A 22,233-nucleotide genomic window follows, 5' to 3' on the forward strand; every position below is an offset into this window, starting at 1 on the left:
CACAAGGAGATTCGTGCCGAGGAATCCCATGAGCGAATTCACATCTCCGAGTTTCCTGCGTGGCACCAGCAGATGAGAAAATATAATTTGCAAATATTCATCTGCAGAGGTAATGTCCTGTATCGTAAGAATCTGAGTCCTGAGATTGAAGAGTATTTATTTATATTACGTGAATACCCGTAGATAAGACTATCGACTAATTGTAAAATTTGATGCATTTTTGAAAGAAAAGACGAGGGCAGGCAGAAAGTTGAGCGACTCTTGTCTAAAATATCATGTCCCGGCGTCCGCACAATTGCTTCCAATGCAGATGTGTTGGAGGCGAAACAAAGGCCAAATTGTAAACATGGTATGGTCTGTTACGCGAATTTCGAGGCGTACATAGACTTTGGGCTATTGCTGGGCTGTTATATGGAGAAGTGTAATGATTAAAGAAAAATTAGGGACCCTGTTACACGTCAATGACATAGCGACAGAGTTTGTTTATGACCTCACATCTTTCGTCTATGACTTGTCATGCGCATTCCCAAATCGGACTCCAGATTGCCTGATATGCGGAGGGACGGAGCCCCGTGTAGACAGACGTAAGAATTACATAGAGTCCAGTCACTTCCAAATAGGCGAGTTGTGACGTCAGAGCATGCTTTTCCTCTCGGAGAAGAGGCCCAGAGAAACAGTCAGAGCAGAGCTCAGAGCTGTGGCGGATTGTGCATTGCCAGAGCTACTATTTCTGGTTGAATGTATAACAGTGTATGCAATGTAGAGAATAAGAAATACCTAGAAAGGAAAGTAGATGTCTGTTCCTTTGATCATTATGAAGCCAAGACGCAGCAGTGGCAGCCATGTTGAAACCAGGCCTGCTATACATACCAGTAATACAAAGAAATACAAATATGAAATAATTATTAGGTATAGAATTAGATTTACTATACATAACAGAAAAATATAGCAGTAGTAGCAGTAGTAATTACATATTATATTATATACGGTATTCAAGGAAAACCATAATTAAATGGGCTATGCCTTTTGTCTCATTTTTTTAAACACCATTCATTTATGAACCAATTACAAATATGTAGAGTCATACATAAATATAAATTAATGCAATAGAGACATTGTAGACCTACCAGCTCATGCCAAACATAGATTACACACTTCATTGTATAATACCTGTATCAGGTAATCCTACTATTTCATCATCGATATGGAGTAAAAAATTACATTTCATCTGCAATTAAGACAATATTTTTCTATCCACTTACATTATTCACATTCAACTTTAGACTAGAAAATATAAATTCATTTGGGCCAGGAGAATACTGCCATTTTTCTTCTGTCATTTGTCTTAAGTATCTTATTGTAGACAATTGTATTACTGCATAAACTTATAAACATCGTTAGAGACACAGTTTCGAGTTCTTTTGGGTATCACATTCCTTTCTTGCTACAATCTCGTAAATCCACTTGAATTTTCACAATGTATGCTAAATTTTTACACTAGTTAAAAGTTATCACATACATTTTTAATTGGTCACTATTTCAACCCGCAAGCTGAGAATCACGAGTGTTTTATATACAGATGACAAGGAGGCTACTTTACTTTGTAAATGCCGGTTTTTTTCTTGAATTAATTTTAATTTTCCCCTTAATATTTCTTTTCTACAATTGTGAGCTGATAAGTCAACTTCATTTCCAACAGAAATAGTTATTTTGGAACACTTTGCAGAAATTTCAGAATTGCAATCACTTGCATTTTCATTTATATCTTCAACCTACAAAATAAGATATAAAATTATATAAAGACATATAGTTCTGCTATCTAGGTTATATCAGATGACTTTCTACATAAGTAAAATATGCCTACCTATTAAATTAACTGCATTTAGCTTGCGTTGACACAAAGAGTTTTTATTGAAAGGATCAGCCGCCAAGGACTGATAGTTTAGTATAAGAATAAATTCACATGAACTAAGTGTGCATTAAATGTCAGATACCAAAATAATTTAAGTATAATAGCATGTACTACCACGTTCCTAATACACTAATATTATTATTACTTATTAGGTATTATAAACGCTAAGTTGCCATACACCACTGCTTCGATAGGGTCTGGTGTTGCGGTCTGCTCCGAGAGTCTACTTCAGTGATGTCAACGAGAGTGCAAGTGTGCCTCATCGCTCGTATGCACTGTTCAGAGCACGTACGGCATGCAAGTACAAGTCACTGATGAACTCAAGGGTTGTACATTACACATTGAGGAAGAAGTCGTTCAGTAAGTTTTAGGCTGACTGGACTCCTGACTTCTTATGAGTGAAAGAGTTGAAAATGTTCTTTGTCTGATATATAGAAAGCATTTAGTTACGAAGAGGAGCAATGTGAAACGCCTGAAATTATTGATGTACATAATGATTTATTGAAATTTTGTTGTTTTATTGACATTAAACAGTAATAAATATATGTTTAATGCACAAAAAGAGTATGATGCTAATACCGTAGACACGTTATGAATTCTGCCTAAAAAGTGTGAAGATATGTCGTTCATAGATTTTCAGTTTGACAATGGTCCTTACCATTGTGATGTCCTTTGGTTAAGCCGAGGAAAAGTTCTCTCCAGGTTCTTTGAATTGTGTGAACAGAGTTAAGTTGGAAGTTCGGTTTGCCTGGTTATATATCCAGGGAACGAATATTTGAGGCTCAAATTATTTATATATTTGGCAGTAAGCACGTATGTGAGAAATTTTCCTCACTTATGAACCTCACAAAACCAAGACTAATACCAAGATTATCAGAAGATAATAAGCGTGCTATTCTACATCATGCTGCAGGAAACATAATTTCACCGGACATAAGAAGGTTGGTGTCGTGTAAAACTAGAAGAAACACTTCTGTATTAGACGAGAAGTCAGGAATTTAAATTTGTTTCTAGAAATGTGCTGTCCATATAATAAGTACATTATTAAGTATATAACAGTTACATAGCATTTAATTAGGTAGGCCTCATTATCTAAAACCTCTAAGATAAAAATATACTATGTTTATTATTTGTTGCAGTCCTATTATTTCATTTTTCCATATGCACAATGTCCTATAATTTCTTTCACTTCTGTATTGATAAGTTTAAAACAGGAACACAATATTTTTATACTAGTTGAGTATTAGATAATTATATAAAAATTAATTATATTCTAGCTATTATCTGAAACTATATAAGTTAAGGAGAAGCTATGTTTATTATTTATTGTAGCCAGGGGCGTATTTTGCAGGCTACCGGCGGTTTCCCAAGGAAATTACAAAAGAAAAAGTTTATAATATAACATAATGTAATAATTTTGTATTATTAATTTTACCATAGTAATTAAAATTAAAGAAATTGTTAGATAAATTTTGTGTAATAATAGGGTCAGCGGTAGCCCAAACCCTTTAACCAGTATACGCCACTGATTGTAGCCTACTATTTTATAATTCTTTGCATTTATTAGAGAGGTACACTCTACAAAACATGTTCTGATTTCTAGTTGTCTTGTATGAATGTAACACGTTATCTATTATTTAAAAACAGTGTAATTCATCTTGCAGTGACAGGCCAATAGACTTTACTTTGCTCACTCCTTATTTTCTGCTGCTGCCTGCAGAATAGGTTCATTGCAAGCAGTGGGCGCTTGATCGCACGCAGAACCGTCCACGTGCTCTTGACCTTGACATCGCTGGTCTACCCAGCGAATAGGGATTACAAAGAATGGACACTTCGCGTCGGTACCTTTGATGTAGCCGGACCGATTTCAATGACCTTCAAGCCAGCTAGAGCGTCAGATTCTGCTTTCTCCCTAGAGTTGGCGCTGACATCACACCAGCTAGCAGTCGACACAGCGGAAATATAATACATATAATTAATACATCTAGGTACATTATGTACTCAAATAAAATAAAATGGATCCATAAAATAATAAATCCTTCATTAACTGTAATGTCTAGACTCTAGAGTTCCTTTATAATGGGAGTTCAGACGTTGACCCCTACAACAATTAAAATATGTAATGATTTGATAGCGCTGAAAATGGAAAAACAAAACTCTTACGAGAAGTAAAACCATATACCTATATTATATTATATACAAATATTAAACGAATTCGATAATAATGCATTGTATTATTTTATAATATAATTTATGATATCTGAAATATAAAATATTATTATTACAACTAGTTTGTCACTAAGAAATAAGGAAAAGCTGTTAACTTGAATTTATTTGAAGCAAAGCGTTACTGGATTATGCAATAAGGTAGGTGATGTTTGGATCCTGTGCCTTAATTCTATTCTCTATTATTTTAGCGTATGCTCGATTACACTACCTCTAGCGCTTGAAAGTGGAACTAGCCGCTGGCGCACAGAGAAACAAAACACTGGAAAATTCGCTCAGTGTCCATTCTTTATAATCCCTATTCGCTGGTCTACCTGGATTGCTACGGAGAACGAGAGAAGCTCGCTATGACGTCACAGAGCATTGAGTTGGAACTGACTGAATAGACGGTCGGACAGGATCGTACCACGTGCGGTGTTGGATGACGTCCGAGAACAGTTGTCCGTCTATTGTTATAATTTCAGGGGCTACGATAGCCATCTAATAGTGAGGTCACTCGTCCGTCTTTTCGACACCGGCGTCCATATTTCGGCAAAGAATTTCGAACATTTCGATACTGTGTCGGTGTTGACGGAACGATTTCGTATACGTTTCCTGGACACGTACAATTACCTTTTGGCACCGCTGTCCAAATTGACATCTACAGTATCGACGTTTAGGTACGCTCGCCCGGAGTACATACGAAAGCCTCCTCCTGGTATGAGCGGTTTGACGACCCCGAGAAGGAGTCGCAGCCGTTACCAGCGAAAGACGACGCTTGGTATACTAGACGTAGGCACAACATATCATGAAGTACTAAGATACAACTTCGACATTTTCCCCCTATTACTTGATCACAAGCTAAAAATCTAGTGCTTTTCCAGCCCACAAAGTGACGTACTAAAAAATCCAAGATGGCCGTACTTCAGTCTTACCAACTTTGAACGTAAAGCACTAATATTAATTCTTTTCAATAAATTGGACAAATTGTCAATGGAGAGCATTTAAATAATAAAACTCTGAAAAAAAAAGTAAAACAATTTATGCCACGAAAGATTGTATTATGTGCCGTAAATCAAATTTGAAGAACAATTTAAATGGTCATGTCTTAAAAAAAAAAAAATTCTTAAAAACTACATTACATTCATCACTATTATTTTCCACTTGTGCTGCACATATTCCTCTTTAATAGATACAGATACGCATGTATAAATATAATTAAAAAGTACAATGAGAAGAGTGAAATTTTATTTTTAACTAACCAAGTAATGAAAATTTAAAAATCATACTTACTTTTCACGACCAATCTCTATACAAAAAGAATTAAACTTTAATTTTGTATAATAAGGATTTGTTTCAACCAAATGAAAGGACAACTTAAGTATTTTTATTATTTCAGGATTAATGGAGAAGGATGATGTAATTATATATATATATATATATATATATATATTGTTGTATAACATTATGGAATGCTGACAAGTTGATGTATTGAATCAGCATTACACAATTCTAATATCCCGACTTTTGCCTCAGGACTAAGGGAATACTTCGACAAAGGACAGATTGCAAATAACTTTATTTTATTTCTTCATTATACAAATTTAACATAAATCACAGTTAGGCAACAACAAAAATTCACAATGAACAATCAACTGTATTATTTTCTGTGTAACAGCACACTTACTTTATTTTTCTGAAAAATACAAAGTGATATAAAAATAAAATAACTATGGTTTTGGATAGACATATTATGTTTGCTCCAGCATTTGCATCAGCCATAATTCTTAAATTAGTCATTATATTACCAAATTTCCAGATGTCCTCTTCCTTAACCAACCTCTTAATGTTTGGTGGCATCATAGGATCCTTTGAGACTAAAAGACAGAATTTGATTTGACACAGAAATTGTCAATGTTAAAAGGGGATCTGTGCATGTTTAATATAAGAAAGTAATTACACATAGCCCCATTTAACAATAACTGAATTAATTTTTAGTAGAATTATAGTGGACATTATGGTGACAACACTGGACTGGACAATTAATCATGTAAATATCAGTAGAAAAAGGGGGGGGGGATTAAAACTAAAATAAAAAATATATTATGTTGTACACAGAGTGAAAATTAATACTGCATAAATAACATTGTACCGGTATCTAAAATATGACATCAGGCTTTGAAACAGAAATGTTGAAAATAAGCCAAACTTTCAGTGCAATCTAGCTCAAGGATCTGGCAAGTTTTGTAGCAAAATACCACCCTCACAGAATTCTTTGCTTTTGAAGGTACACAAATCTAATTATATCATATTTCGTGAAAAAAATAGTGGTACTGATACAAGACATCATATTATCAGACACTTTCACTTTCCTCTGAATTAATGGTGGCCTCTGACATGCCTGTCTAGCTGGAAGTCATTGTGCAAAATGTTAACCCTCATGGCATGGATGTCGGAGAGGTTGGTGTATCTGAGAGACCAACGAAATAAGCCTCACTGGCTTCTTGGAACACCACGATAGCTAATCCCTGGAAGTGAAACTCTATCGTTAAGTCCTACCCAACAGAAAAAACACAACTTGAATTTATCAATGATGAGATCGTCTAGCATCCTTGTATTTGAATGTACAGCAATCTATCTGTAGGCATATCATATTTTGTTAAAAAAATAGTGGGTTTTGATATGAGGTGTCTGATCATCAGAGATATTTTCACTTTTCTTAAATTAGTGGTGGCCTCTGATGCACCTGTCCTGCTGTATGTCGTGCAAAATGGTAACCCTCATGGCTTGGATGGTGGAGAGGTTGGTGTATCGAAAACTAGCCTCCTATGACACACCTTGGGCAATGATTGTGTTGATAAATTGGTCTACACAACTCGCTTCATATGGCTGAATGACAAACAGTCAATTAACCACCATTGGGGGGGGGGGGGGGGGGGAATTATGAATTACTTACATTTAGAGAATCACCTTTCCAAGTGTCGTTTATTCCTGTTTGCATTGTCTGGCAATGGTAACTCCATTCTGTCTCAGTCATGTCTACAAAATTCCCATTTAAACATAAATAATGCAATTTAACATCACAGTTCATTACTCAGATTCTACAGAAATTATATTTACCATTAACTGATCTCATCTCCTTTTGTTGTGGGTTTCTATTCTGCAATTTTATTGTGGTAGAAAGCATTATCCATAACAATAATCGAAGGACCTAAATTTCTCAACCCAACAATAAGCTACCTTTCTACCCACTTCTGGATTGTATTCATGGCACCATAGTAATCTTGGCCAGTCTTCAAATTGGATGCAAAAAGTTAAATCTGCATCTATAAAAGAGACAAGATATTTAGATTCTAGAAAGAACAGATAATAAAATTTACTACACTATATATAGTTTAATAGTATTGTAGTTACATTACCAGGTTCCAGCTTGTACAATGACCAGTCTTCCTTCCACAGCAGGTCGATGCATAACTCCTTGAACCTTGCCACCAACGATACTGGTTTGCTCCATGAATGTGTTGCAGTCTATGAAATATACATGGAATTAATAATGTTACAACATTTATTCCCTTTACTATCTTAAAATATTGTAATAAAGCCTGCCATTCATAAAAATCCACGTTTCATCCAGAAAAACAACAGACTTTGGACCCTCTCTTTTCATATTTCTCACATATTCTCTTAAAATTAATATTTTACTTTCTCTTACTAATGTGAGATTGCCCTCTTTTTTCAATTTAAACCACATTTCCTTCAAAATTGTCCTTAATGACGAACGTGATCCTTCAAATGAAGTATGTATCATAGTTTCCTGTTACATGGCCCAGTACCAGCATGGCTTTATGGCGAAGTGCATCAACATTGATTAAAAACGCAGTAATCATAGATTACGAAACGATGGTTAAACAGTAGCCGTGGTTAAAATGTAATTTATGTGCACCATTCATAATCACCGATTACTAAAACATGGCTAGCTGACACTTCATTTAACCAGAGTAAAGTCTATGATGGTACATTGTTTCTACAAAATGACTAAAGGAAAGCATCCATACCACTGCAAAGATAATAGTCAACGTCTAAAAACGACTGCGCTCACTATGTTCTACATCGAAATGAACGTATCCTACATTTTCGCGTTGCATTTGTTTGCCTTTGGGTGCTGTTATATTTGTGAGTTCCATTTCTTTGTTTTTCAGTACTTTTAGGTTAAAATCGTACAAAATGGAAAATTGAATCCAAAAATGATTATATCCCAATGTTAGGTTGAAGTATCGATAGACTTAATTACTAGATTTAAATGTAGGCCTATTATATAAAAAAGATGGAATATCCATAAAGGAAAAGGATGCAGAAAATTGGTAGGAATGTGTGTACGATCTTGGACTACACCAGGGAATTGTGCATTATCCTAAGATCCATCCATAACCTCTCTTTGTTCAGCCAGTGACATAGAGAAAGAGATACTGGTATTCGAGTATTCCCTCTTAAAATACAGAAAATAATAGTTACATAGAATCGTAATATAAGCAGCCGATCCGTAGGAGAAATATGATTGTTCTTGTGTTATTTCAATTGATCCATTTGTAGATTTTGATAAACGAAATCCCTCCTGAAATTTTCTGTCACCTAATTGCTCGCAAGAATTCTCTCTTTCCACTAAATAACCTTCACGCTCATGCTCTATCCAAGTAATTCAAGTACTGCACAATAATAATCGTCTTCGAAATAATCACCTGTGGTTATGGCCGCCATTTTGCTTTACTTGCTCTACTAATTGCTGGTTATCTCCTTTAACCGCTCATATTTGGCCGGTTAGAGATTACTGTGGTTAACTTCCTATTTAAGTCGTAACCGAGGTCGATCCACCGTAAAAATGCTTAATCGGGGATTAGGTCACAATTTTAACCGATGGTTACACTAACAGACGTTGATGCACGTGGGCATTACTCTTTTTCCTGAACAGGAATGAAAATAGTACCGGTAGTGGTAAATAAGAAGTAATTATAAGAGTAAAGTCTACAGTCTTTTAACTTATTAAAATAAAAAAAAAAAATTGTTACTGCCATAATTTTCTTCATCTCGATTCGGTCTATCATATACAAATCTTGCAATGACTTCCTTGGAAAAATTATCTGATGCCGGTTAAAGATTGTGGATATTTCTTGTTTTTCCCTGGTGTAGACAGCATATGCCTCTTTTCAGATTTAGTAATAATTATTTCTACTGCATTCTATGAATGCTGTGATAAAAGTATGGAGATTATATATTTTATTTACAGTATTTACTTACAAATGGCTTTTAAGGAACCCAGAGGTTTTTGCTGTCCTCACATAAGCCCACCATTCGTCCCTATCCTGAACAATATTAATCCTAGCATCATATTCCACCTCCCTCAAAATATTATCCTCCCATCTACTTCTCGGTCTCTCCAAAGGTCTTCAAACCAACTCTATATGCATTTATAGACTCACTCATTCGTGCTACATACCCTGCCCACATCAAACGTCTGGATTTAATAATGTTAGGTGAAGAATATAATGCTTGCAGTTGTGCGTTGTGTAACTTCATCCCTCTTAGTCTCAAATATTTTCCTAAGAACCTTACACTCTAACACCCTTAACTCTGTTCCCCTCTCAAAGTGAGAGTCCAATTTAATGCTTCTTATACATACACGCCTGTGGTGTAACAATATCTGGAGCAAGTAAACATATAATATGCTCCTTTTTAAATATTCCTACAGCCTTAAAGATTATGGTAATACACTGAAGTACTTGGGACAATAATAAAAATATTCTTCTGCGTTATTGAATACGTATTTTTTTTTTTACTTAATTTCTAACAAGAATATTTTTATACATACGAAAGGTTATCAGTGATGGGACTTTACTTTATTTGGGACTTGTGTTTCTAAGTAAGCTTAAAATTTTTCAAAATTCAGTTGCATGTAAACTCAACCACATGTATTAGTTTATCATGAAGTTGCATTAGATTAGGTTACAGAAAAGTCTTCGTATGTTAAATTATATGTAGTAAATATTTTTAACACACTATCATGGATGCATCCTTATGGAATAAGATCTGTACTGATCCTGTCAAATATTATCTATAAAAACAGGTAGGCCTACTTACAAGAGATTTGCAATTCTTGCCATTAGAACCGCTTTGGTTTGACATATCTTCCTATTCTGCTTCAGCCTTCAATTGTCTGTACATATTAACCACTGCTTATTGTAAGCTGCTCTGTAACGAAAGTATTTTCTTTCTTGATGTAGGCCTCTAAGTTCTTCAGACTCTCCTTCTGGACATGTTATAACCTTAAAATAAAGTGATTATTGTATTTTAAAATATGAACTACAATTAACCTAACTTCAACCTTGATTTTATTCACTTTCATTAGACTGAATATTTGTAAGGTTATGTAAAAAAATTATATTACGTAATTCTCCAAAATAACTGCACCATAGGAGACACTATTTTCTTTTGTTCCACTGACTTCTGTGAGATGATAACACATGGTATTAGTTTGGAGCTATAAATACTTTCAACATAAAAAGTCATTTGATACCTGTATATTCTAATGGATAGTTGGAAGTTTTTATAACAGCAAACTAATAAACCACGTGTATGACTTGAGGCTTTCCCGGCGTTTGATGTAGAATAACTCTTCTCGGGTTCTCACCTGGCTGAGAACCCGAGAAGAGTTATTCTAATAAACCACGTGTTTATCACTATATACATCTCTCATAAGCCAGTGAAACATGCCTTCTTTGATGTAGCTTCTCTGGATAATACCTTATATTATGATAAAAATGTAATTGTTATATCATATAATTTATTTTTATATGAATAATGTTTTAAAGTTAAAATAATGCTCTTACCTCAGCAGAATCATCTGTAGGCCTAATTATAAATTTCACTATTCTAGAATATAAGTATGCCTATGTAATATAATATCTTAATACATACTAAATAACAGTGAATCTTAATACAACACAACATTCTAATATGTTAATTTATTGTAATATTGCAATGTAATGCTCCAAAATTTCTATTTACCTAGAAACAAACAATACCGGTAGTTCTGATAATAACAATAATTGCACCATAGAGTTGTATTATGTGATGTGATGGAAATAGTAACTTCACGCACAACTCGCGATATAAAATACACGCACAATATTACGTTTGAATAAATCTAGTGAATTTTAAATGGAGTAGCGGGTAGGCCTGAATAATAATTCCAAGTGTACCAACATAAGAACTACAAAATGACTATCATGATATCTAGTATCTACATGTGGGTGTTGAAGTAAGTGTTGCCAGTAGTGAAGTGAACGTGGGGGCTGCAAAAACACTAGATTTCAGCTGGTGATCACGTAATGGGGGGAAAAAAGTTGAAGTTGCATCTTAGTACCTCAAGATATGCTGTGCCGACAACTCGACACAACATATAATGTTTACCAAGTAATCAAACATGGCTGCACTTCAGTGTGTAAACGTAAACCACTAATGTTAATAATGTTCATGGCTTAAACTACCTTGTTGTTTCTCTTATCTAGCAAACAGCTCTTCTTAAAACTATATTACATCCATCCCTATTATTTATTTTTCATTTATTTTGGTACACACATTCCTCTTTGAAACCTGTTCAGCAAGAATTTGAATAAACATATAAGTGGAATTGTAGACAGCCCAATTATATTATATATTAAATTGCCCTATTTTTTTCGAGGCTATCATCCCAGAAGGGCATATGAGCAAAACTACACCTTTACATTAGAACCATTTAAATATAGAATAATTATTCTATCCTTGTTTATATAACAAGGTACATTCCTGATCCTTCCTCATGCCCACTGTAATTAATAAACGTTAGTTCAAACAAAGTTTCTATTGAAATATTTCAATAACCCTGCATTTGTTCATACTCCCTTCTGGTATGATGTCCTCGAAATATTCAATAGGGCAATGGGATTTTTGAAATTAAATAAATAAAAATGTTAATATACAGATAATGAAAATGTAAAATATCGTACTTACTTTTGATTGCCAATTTCTATGCAAGAATTAACTTTGTATGATGGAATTTGTTTCAACCAGCAGAAGGAACAGAATTGAAATATTTGTATTATTTCAGGACTAATGGAAAAGTGTGTGTGACATAATAACCAAACTTTTTTTTATTATATACATATATTTATATAGAACATTATGGAATGATACATTCAATCAGGATAATATACAATGTTAGTATTCCAGCCTTTGCCTCAGGAGTGAGAGGATACTTTGACAAGGGACAGGTTGCAATTAACATGTATATTTTTTTATTCTCTCATACAAACTTAATATACGTAAATAATGTATTATAGTTAGGCAACAACAAAGAAATTAGACAATAAATAATCAACTCACTATTTTCTGTGTAATATCAAACTTATTTTTCTGAAAATACAAAGTGATACAAAAATAAAATAATTATAATTTTCTGACAGACATATTATGGTCCTCGAGCATTCATGTTCTTTGCACAATGTTCTAATAATTCTGAAATTGGTCATATTGTCGAATTTCCAGACATCTTCTGCTTTAAGTAGTCCCTTGATCATATTCGGTGGAGCTATCTTGGCATCATAAGATCCTTTGAGACTGAAAAAAAAGACAGAAGTTGATTTAAGAGATGGTCAAAATTAGAAGGGGTTCTGTGTATGTTTTACACAAGAAACTTGTGACACATAAACCCTTTTAACACCAACAGTAAATGAATGAATTTTTTAGTGGTCATTATGCTGACAACACTGGACTTGTCAATAAATCACGTGTCATTAGAAAAGGAGGAAAAATTAAAATTAGAATCAAGAAAATATGTTATACATAGTATATAAATTAACACTGGATTAATAAGATTTGTATCTAAAAATGTGACATCAAGCTCTGAAACAGAAATGTTGAAAATAAGCCAACTTTCAATGCATATCTCAAGGGCCTGGCAAGTTTTGAAGGAAAATACCACCCCCACAGAAATTTATTCCTTGGTTTTTTAAAATACATAAATCTAGCTATATCATATTAAAAAAGGGGGGGGGGGGAAGAAAGCAATGATAGGTTTTGATATGAGATGTCTGATCATCAGAGACACATTTCCTTTCCTTGACTTAATGATGGGCTCTGATACGCCTATCCAGCTGTATGTCATTGTGCAATCTTCTGTCACGGATGTCGGAAGGTTGGTGCATTCAGCGAAGAGACCAACGAAATAAGCTTCACTCATTTCTTGGAGCACCATGATAGCTAATCCCTGGAAGTGAAAATCTGTTGTTAAGTCCTAAGCAATTTCAGAATAATAGAAAAGAACACAGCTTGAAATTATCAGTGATGAGATCATACAGCCTCATTGTATTTTAAAGTACAGAAATCTGTCTATACTTTATATTGTAAAAAAAAAAAAATAGTAGGTTGTGATATGAGGTGTCTGATCATCAGCTGTGCCATTGTGCAAAATGGCGTGGATGTTAGAAAGGTTGGGGTATTCAAAGAGAATGATGAAATAAGACTCACCAGCTTCTTGCAGCACCATGGTACCTAATCCCTGGAAGTGAAAATCTGTTGTTCAGTCCTAAGCAATTTCTGAATAATAGGAAAGATAACTTGAAATTATCAGTGATGAGATTATCCAGCCTCCTTATCAATATTTTGAAGTAAATGTGGGAGAAAGCATACTAATTGATGCAGTATATTCAATAAATTATTTACAATGCTCTTTGTAATATAGACTTTTAAAACAACTCAAACTCAAATTGTATTTCATATGAGGGATACAAATATTAACCACTTGTTTTTTACCTTGAAGTCCCTGGTAGAGATTCAATAGGAGTGGCCAACACCTCTTCGTTATCTTCTGTGTCATTGTGATCAGCATCATCCTCTTCATCAGTATCCCTAAGATCGACAATGAACTCTTGAAATTCTGGCGCATTTCTCACTTCTTGATTATAATACTTCATAATTATTTTCTCTGTATGGTTTTCTTCATTCTTCCATATATCTGGAGTTACCTGTATGAATACAGAATTTAGAATATTAAATATAATTAAATTAATTATAATTTATATAAATATACATAATTAATATATAATTAATTACATATATATATATATATATATAACTAGTATTGAAACTGCATTTTTAAATATGTAAAGAAAGATATGCCTGTGTTAACTACATACCTTGCTGAATGCTTCATGCCATACAGACTTGGCTCGGTCTAAGCCATGGCCTGGGCGTGAAGCTACTGTTTTGTTATAATAGTTCTTTGCCACTGACCACACAAGCTCAATCGCATTAAAGAAAGAATGGTATGGAGGGAGTCTCAGAACTGTGTGGCCTTCTCTTGCTAAAAGTTCATCAACAATATGTCTGAAACAAGAATGAAAGAATCATACATTATAACAAACAAGAAACATTTTTCTAATAGCTGTCATGGTGGCCCAGTCGCTAGAGCACTGGACTCATAATCCTGTGGACCCAGATCCCCAGCATACTCCTGATTTCCATATTGTGCTGGGCAAGCCCATGATCCAGGTAACACAAGAGTTTTACCCAGGAGCTCCATATAAATCACCATTCTCATCTCATCTCACTGCGAGTATAGTGTACATCAGCCTCCTATGGCACATTATAAAAAAATTAATTTTACTAATGAATTCTCATTTTAGAAAATTACCTCTTCAAATGGCTTTTATTCCTTTTGCAGAGCTGTTGCAATTCATTCTTGTTTGCATTGTCTGACACTGGTACTCCATTCTGTCTCAGCCATGTCTGCAAAAACATTGGAACATAAATAATGAAACTTAATAGCATTGTTTATCGCTCTGATTGTATAGAAATAATGTTTACCATTAACTGATCTTTTCTCCATTTTGTTGTGGGTTGCTCCTCTGCAGCTTTATTGTGGTACGATGCATTATCCATAACAATGATGGAAGGCCCTACATCTCTCAAACCAACAATAAGCTGCCTTTCCACCCACTTTTGGAAAGTTTCACTATTCATGGCACCGTGGTAATCTTGGCCAGTCTTCAAATTAGATGCAAATATTAAATCTGCACCTGTAAAAGATGAAAGATGTTTAGATTCTAGATAAAAAATATTATAATACAAATTACTTCGCAATATATAGTAGCTACTGTATATTACCAGGAATAAAACCATTATAGGTTCCAGCATGTACGATGACCAGTCTTCCTCCCTCAGCAGGCCGACGCATGACTCTCTGAACCTTACCACCAACAATAGCTGGTTTACTCCAAGAATGTGTTGCAGAGCCTATGAAATATACATGGAATGAATAATATTATAACTTATATTCCCTTCACTATCCTAAAATAGTGTTGTTATCCAATGCTCAGCTATCTTACCAATGAAGCCATCAGCTGATTGATTAATATTGTAATAAAGCTTACCATTCATAAAAATCCATGTTTCATCCAGAAAAACGACAGGCTTCGGACTCTCACTCTCCATATTCCTTACACATTCTCTTAAAAAACAGGACCTCTTGAATTGAATAGCTTCACTCTCTCTTACATATGTGAGACTGTCTTCTTTGTTCCATTTAAAACCCATTTCTTTCAAAAATCGTCCTCAATGACGAAAGGGATCCCTGAAATAAATACGTACCGTGGTTTTACAATACATGGTCCAGCACCAGCTTTGCTGTTACTCTTTCTCCTGCATGGAAATAAAAATAGCAATGATAAAATATAAATTATAATGAGTGTAAAGTGTAAGCTATAATGTTTCAACTTAATATAATTCTTTTAAAAATGTCATTGCCATAATTATCTTTACCTCGATTCAGTCTATCATATATAAATCTTGCAATGGCTTCCTTGGAAAAATCATCAATTCCAGTTACGCATCGTGGACGTTTCTTGTGTTTCCCTGGTGTAGACAGTGGGTGCCCCTTTTCATATTTGGCAATAATTCTTTCAACTGCATTGTACGAATGCTGTAATAAAAATATGGATATTATATTAATATATTTATATTTCAAGCTTTTCATGTCTGTGATGTAAACAAATAATACACCTTTTTTTTAATTATTTCTATAGACATAAAGATTATGGTTTTTCTCATATTTATAAGCTTAAAATTTTTCAAAACTAGTTGCAGATATGGATTAAATTCCACCTCACACATTAGTTTATTATAAACTCTACATTAGATTAGGATATAAAGTCCTTGTGTAAATATTTTGAACAGTCTATTGTGGATGCATCCTTATGGAATAAGTCTGTGCTCATCCTGTCAAATATTATTTATAAAAACATGTAGATGTACTTACACCCACAAGAACTGCAATTCTTTTCATTAGAGCCCCTTTGGTTAGACAGACATCTTCCTCTTCTGCTTCAGCCTTCAATTGTCTGTACGTACATATTAACGACTGCTTCTTGTAAGCTGCTCTGCAATGAACGCCTCTTCTTTCTTGATGTACAAGTTTCTGCAATCTCTCTCCTTTTGGACATGTTGTAGGCCTAATCTTAAAATGAAATGATTACTATATTTTAAAATATGAACTATACATTAACCTAACCTCAATCTTAATTTTATTAATTTTTATTACACTAAATATTTGTAAGGTTATGTAAACATTAGGCCTATATTACGTAATTCTTCAAAACAGCTGAACCAAACGAAACACAATTTCCTTTTGTTCTACTGTCTTCTGTGAAAGGCATTGGTAAAGTTTAGCGGTCCCTGCTTAGGTCGTTATTGCACGCATGCAAGTACAACGGGATTCAAAAGCACTGCCATAATAAAAGAAGGCTGACGGTTTTATGTATGCAATTGACGGCGTAGTTTACGTAGTCGACACTAGAGTGGCATAAAAAGCGCAATTATATATATTAATTTGTCTATGATTATATTTACACAATGAACGTCTGTCACTTTAACCTCTCTTTTAAATGTCAGTAGACGGTTCGAACCCCGGAATTAAATTATTATTTATTATAGGTACATGAAAAGCGCAATTATATTAATTGTCTATGAATATACGTATGTACACAATGAACGGTGGTCACTTTAACCTCTCTTTTAAATGTCAGTCGACGGTTTAAACCGTTGCTTACGTGATTACGTGTGTAATCTCGTAAGCAACGGTTTAAACTCTCTTTTAAATGTCAGTCGACGGTTCGAACCCCGAAATGAAATTATTCTTTATTATAGGGATATAAAAAGCACAATTATATTAATTGTCTATGAATATATTTACACAATGAACGTCGGTCACTTTAACCTCTCTTTTAAATGTCAGTCGACGGTTCGAACCCCGAAATTAATTTATTCTTTATTATAGATATAATACAATTGCTCGAAAAATCTAAATAAAGTGTATACAGAATGAACTTCTCCCTTTAAATCTCAGTTTACAGTTTGAACCAAGTAACGGCTATATTTTCCGAGTTCGGGCCCCGAAAATTAATTACTTTTATTGAGGGTATAATTAAATTGCTGTAAAAAATCTAAAAACTTGTATACACAATGAATAATGAATAATACACAATAATGTAATAAATTTAATTAAATTTCTGGTCTCGAACTGAGAATATATAATCGCCCTGGGTTGAAACTGTAGACTGATGTCTAAAGTGAGAGGGTAATTTTGTATACTTTTTTTTTTTAGGTTTTTCCAGCAATTGTATTATATCTATAATAAAACAATAATTAATTTTCGGTGCTCGAACTCAAAGAAATATAGCCGTCACTGGGTTCAAACTGTGGACTGAAGTTTAAAGTGAGAGGATAATTGTGCATACTTTTTTGTTTCAAGCAATTGTATTATACCTAGAATAAAGGATAATTAAATTTCGGGACTCGAACTGAGGAAATATAGCCGTCAGTGGGTTCCAACTGTGGACTGACATTTAAAGTGAGAGGTTTATTTTCTATACATGTTTTTAGATTTTTCCAGCGATTTCATTATACCTACATAGGGGTTCACAACCAGAGTGGACCAAGTTCATCTGGAATAGTTCTGAGATATTGAGTCTTCATTCACCTTCCATAGGAAATGCTGTCCTCTATGGAGTAACAAATGAGTTCTGGACTTTGTTTGTTATGGCAATGGATAAATCTAAGTTTTCTTCATCCGAGATTGTATTACTTCAAAAATTGATCACGGGTGGACTTGGTCAACTCTGGTTGTGAGCCCTTCAAATAATAATTAAATGTCGGGATCGAACTAGGGAAATATAGCCCTGACTGGGTTCAAACTGAAGACTGATATCAATGCCTTCTCGATCTAGACCAAGGGCCTGTTTCTCGAAACTCATGGACTACCGTAATAATATTAGTCTGCACAGTAGTAATATTAGTTTATTAAATAAAATTTTTACAAAGTCTGTGTTTCTAGAAACTACAAGGGTAAAGTAGTAGTTACCAGTTCACAGACTAGTAATATTGTTCGATTTCACCAGTTCATAAGTGATTCTGTTTCTTAAAATGCTGATTTAGTTGATTATACTAGTATTCAACAGGAATATTGCTACAAGACTCTAAAGATTGGATGATTTCTATATTATCAGTTACCAGTGACAACCTTTCTCAGATAATCAAAACAAAATATTGTAGTTATTTTTTTAATATGTGGTTTACTGGTTGCGATTCAAGTGATGAAGTTGTTGTGAGAAGAACTAAAACTATATCCAGAAAGAACAATTATTCCATTATGGAAGCGCTATTTAAATATAATGAACAGATTAGGTAAAGTGCTGAAAAACTTGAAGAGTTGTTAAATATAGTGGGACCTGCCATAACAAGATAAACAAATAGAAGTCATGCATTATGAGCAAAGCTTCAAATACAAGTTGCTCTACAAATTAGAATGTTGATTTATTTTCCAATGCCATCAGGTCTTTCTGTCCTAGACCAGCAACACTTGCAGAATTTTTTCTTAATAATCTAATACCAATTCATCAACTGCAGTAATTTTTGCTGGCTTCCCTCCTCCACTGCCAGTTCTTCTGACACTATCAACTTTAGCCTACAAATTAAATATAAAGCTACGCTAGTTTATGAATAGATCAAATGTAAAGCTGAAAAAAAAAATAGCGAATTTTTCATCAAAACATATTAAGTGGCATTCATGTCGGCAGTAGACCCACTGACTACATAATATGTTCATATTATGATACTAACTGTGAACTTGAATTTGTACTTGTCAAATTTGCTTTCTTAACGTATGCATAATCTTTGTTCTGAGGTATCAGTTCCATAGCCTCACACATTACAAACATTTTTGTCCATTGGTTTACTTTACCATTTTTGTTAATATGCTTTAAAAGCACCGAATAAATTATCCTTTGATTCATTAATCATATTCACTGTAGTTGATTTACTTTAAATTGATGGCATTTCAGCACATTTATCTTCTTTAATTGTAGGTAGAAAATTCACCACAGTACCTTCTATGATATTAGTTACGTCCTCTGGTAGATAGTAGATAAATATAATTCAATACAATCCAATATAGTAAGAAACAAATAAATAATACAATTAAAATGTTTATTTAGTGTAAAGTGTGCATAAGTTCCATTTGTATGTTGCATAATATGTTGCAGGTATCATTATAAAACTGTGTTAATTTTAATTCAGCATGTTAACATAACCTGTTTGCATCAATATTTTAAGTTGAGAAGGAAAGCTATTTTGAGATTTAATAAAGAAGAATATATTTAGGATAGACTTCAGAACACAATTACCATCCTTACTTGTAGGTAGAAAATTCACCACAGTCTCTCCTATGAAATGTAGCCTACATAGGTTAGGCCTACCGTATATTACTTCCCCTTGTAGATAGTCGATAAATACAATTCAATACAACTCAGTATCGTAATAAATAAGTTATTTAAAATACAAATTGAATGTGCGGGGTATCATACGTGACATTATGCTTAATTATAATGTATAATTGCGGATATAGAAATAACTTATAAGGTAAATACAGTAAACATAACCTATAATTCCTATATGGTATCATAACGTAGTTATGGAATGACGGGGCATTGAAGAACATCAAAATTAGACAGAAATGGTATTAATTTGAACTGAGTACATTAAGCATTCCTGATATTTTCTGGAAATGCTTTATCATTGTCTATAACTAGTAGCCTGTATGTGAAGATTTCTTAACACAAATGCTTTCTTTTGCTGTAAAAAAATTATTCAGCAATATATTTATACATATATTAATACAGTGGTCTGTAATTTGAATAATTGTGCTATCACATTCACATTCGACATGACAACATAACCTTGTAAATCTGGTTGCTTTGAGGTCGCCTTATTGCAATACAGCTGTCATTTAGTCAAGTGTCCGAAGACCAATGAAGCATCACTCATAAAGCAACTAAGCCAAGAAATAATGGGGGTAGGGTGGCCAGTTCCTGTTTCCTTCCATTGCATACATCACTGACTACTAGCGCTGAGGTAGTTCTGGTGATTTCGGAAGTGAAAACCGTTCAATTTGTTTTTTGTGGAAATGCATTTGATCTTATAAGCAAGGCATAATAAAAATCTAAATTAACCAAACTAATTCGTACATCCAAGGAGTATGTGCGCAAAAGTTTAATCCTAGTAACATATTTAACTAATCAGACTTCAGATTGAAGTACCGGTACTGTATGAAACGAATAAATGCAATTGATGTGTAAACAAATTACCTTTACAAGTCGTCATACATAACGTTATGCTTAATTATAATTGCATAATTGCGAATATAGAAATAAAGTAGTGATAGAGTAAACATAACCTATAATTTTAAAACATCAAAATATGAGTGCGATGCTACTGAAAATTGACTCATGCATAAATGAATGTACAAGAATTTCGTAATGAAGCACGCTTCATTTCATTTAATTACAATATTAGGTACTGTAATACTAATGAAATCTATATGGTAAAATTTTTGGTAATATAGGCCTACATCTCGTTTTTAGTTCTAATTTTGTATATTATCAAAAATGTATTATTTTCAATGCGAATGCGACTCTGCTGTACCCAAAAATAATAATTTAATGTCGGGGATCGAGCAAATATTGCCCTCACTTCATTTCATTTAATTACAATATTAGGTACTGTAACAGTAATGAAATCTATGTGGTAAAATTTTTGGTAATATACATCTCCTTTTTGGTTCTAATTGTGTATATTATCAAATATGTATTATTTTCAATGCGAATGCGACTCTGCTGTACCCAAAAATAATAATTTAATGTCCGGGATCGAGCAAATATTGCCCTCACTGGGTTCAAACCAAAGACGTTGGTTCAAACTGCAGACATATTTCGCGAATGCGACTCTGGTGTAGCCTTCGTAAACTACGTCCATAATTCCATAGATGAAACCCTAAGCCTTCTGTTATTTCCGTCATCCTTTTGAGTCACATAGTAGTTCCTGTCCAAAGATTGTAAATTCCATTGTTATTTTCATGCGTGCAAGAACGACCTACGCAGGGACCGCTAATCTTTACCACAGTCTAATGCCCAGTTGCAGAAACGTTAATCATTTATGATCGGACTTTGATCGACGTTTAATCGGAGTTTGACCGGCAATCAGTTACTTTCTTGTTGCAGAAACAGCAATCAGTATTTGATCGGCGATCAAACTGTCGTCAGATTTGATCAGCAATTTTCTGCTGGTCAAATAGTAATTCTCCGATCAAGTTTGTGTCGTATGTTGCATTTACAGGTTAATTCTATATTATTTTCGAAAATATTGTGCTATGGATTCTTCAGATGAAGAAATTTTTGAAAGGTATGAGGAAGAAATATTGTTAAGGCAACGAAATATACAAAGACGAGACGAGTTATATTTTATGTTTCAAGAGAAGGAGTTTGAAAAACGATTTAGGTTAAGTAAAGAATCTTGTTGTATGGTACTTTCGAAAATCGAAAGAAATATATGTAGACAGACTAACAGAAACTATCCTCTGTCTCCAATGAACCAGCTTTTAATTACGTTAAGGTTTTATGCAACTGGTACCTTTCAGATAGTCTTGGGTGATATTGTAGGGGTGCATAAATCTACTATCAGCAGAGTGGTGAGAGAAG

General features: G+C 33.8%; 1 protein-coding gene across 9 annotated transcripts; it reads right to left on the minus strand.

The window, feature by feature from the left end:
* Positions 1-5,773: 5,773 nt before the first annotated feature.
* On the minus strand, positions 5,774-17,191 carry LOC138700119 (uncharacterized). 9 transcript variants are annotated; one of them, XR_011332225.1, is made up of 14 exons: positions 16,789-17,191; positions 16,464-16,656; positions 15,968-16,127; positions 15,580-15,847; positions 15,314-15,442; positions 15,014-15,225; positions 14,841-14,935; positions 14,344-14,533; positions 13,961-14,172; positions 11,177-12,766; positions 10,250-10,434; positions 7,537-7,645; positions 7,238-7,443; positions 5,774-5,994 (listed from the first exon to the last, which is right to left on the minus strand). XR_011332225.1 is itself a non-coding variant. In XM_069826445.1 (10 exons), the coding sequence occupies exons 3-9, from the start codon at positions 15,740-15,742 to the stop codon at positions 13,700-13,702; spliced, it is 1,008 nt and encodes a 335-aa protein (XP_069682546.1). In that variant the 5' UTR covers positions 15,743-15,847; positions 15,968-16,127; positions 16,464-17,182; the 3' UTR covers positions 12,521-13,415; positions 13,676-13,699. The 9 variants fall into 9 exon arrangements, 2 of the variants coding, with proteins under 2 accessions (XP_069682546.1, XP_069682547.1); XR_011332227.1 differs by having other exon boundaries at positions 16,464-16,661; XR_011332226.1 differs by having other exon boundaries at positions 16,746-17,191.
* Positions 17,192-22,233: the final 5,042 nt, after the last annotated feature.

Source organism: Periplaneta americana, chromosome 5, assembly GCF_040183065.1.
Source record: "Periplaneta americana isolate PAMFEO1 chromosome 5, P.americana_PAMFEO1_priV1, whole genome shotgun sequence".
Lineage (NCBI taxonomy): Eukaryota > Metazoa > Arthropoda > Insecta > Blattodea > Blattidae > Periplaneta > Periplaneta americana.

Bases quoted from the DNA above. Each gene is read 5' to 3' on its own strand.
- LOC138700119 (XM_069826446.1), bottom strand. From the start codon at position 15,742: ATGGGTTTTAAATGGAACAAAGAAGACAGTCTCACATATGTAAGAGAG. The intron at 15,443-15,579 runs GTAAGCTTTATT...TATATTTCATAG, and splicing joins AACATGGATTTTTATGAATG to GCTCTGCAACACATTCTTGG. The intron at 14,173-14,343 runs GTATGTAGTTAA...GTATTCATACAG, and splicing joins GGCATGAAGCATTCAGCAAG to GTAACTCCAGATATATGGAA.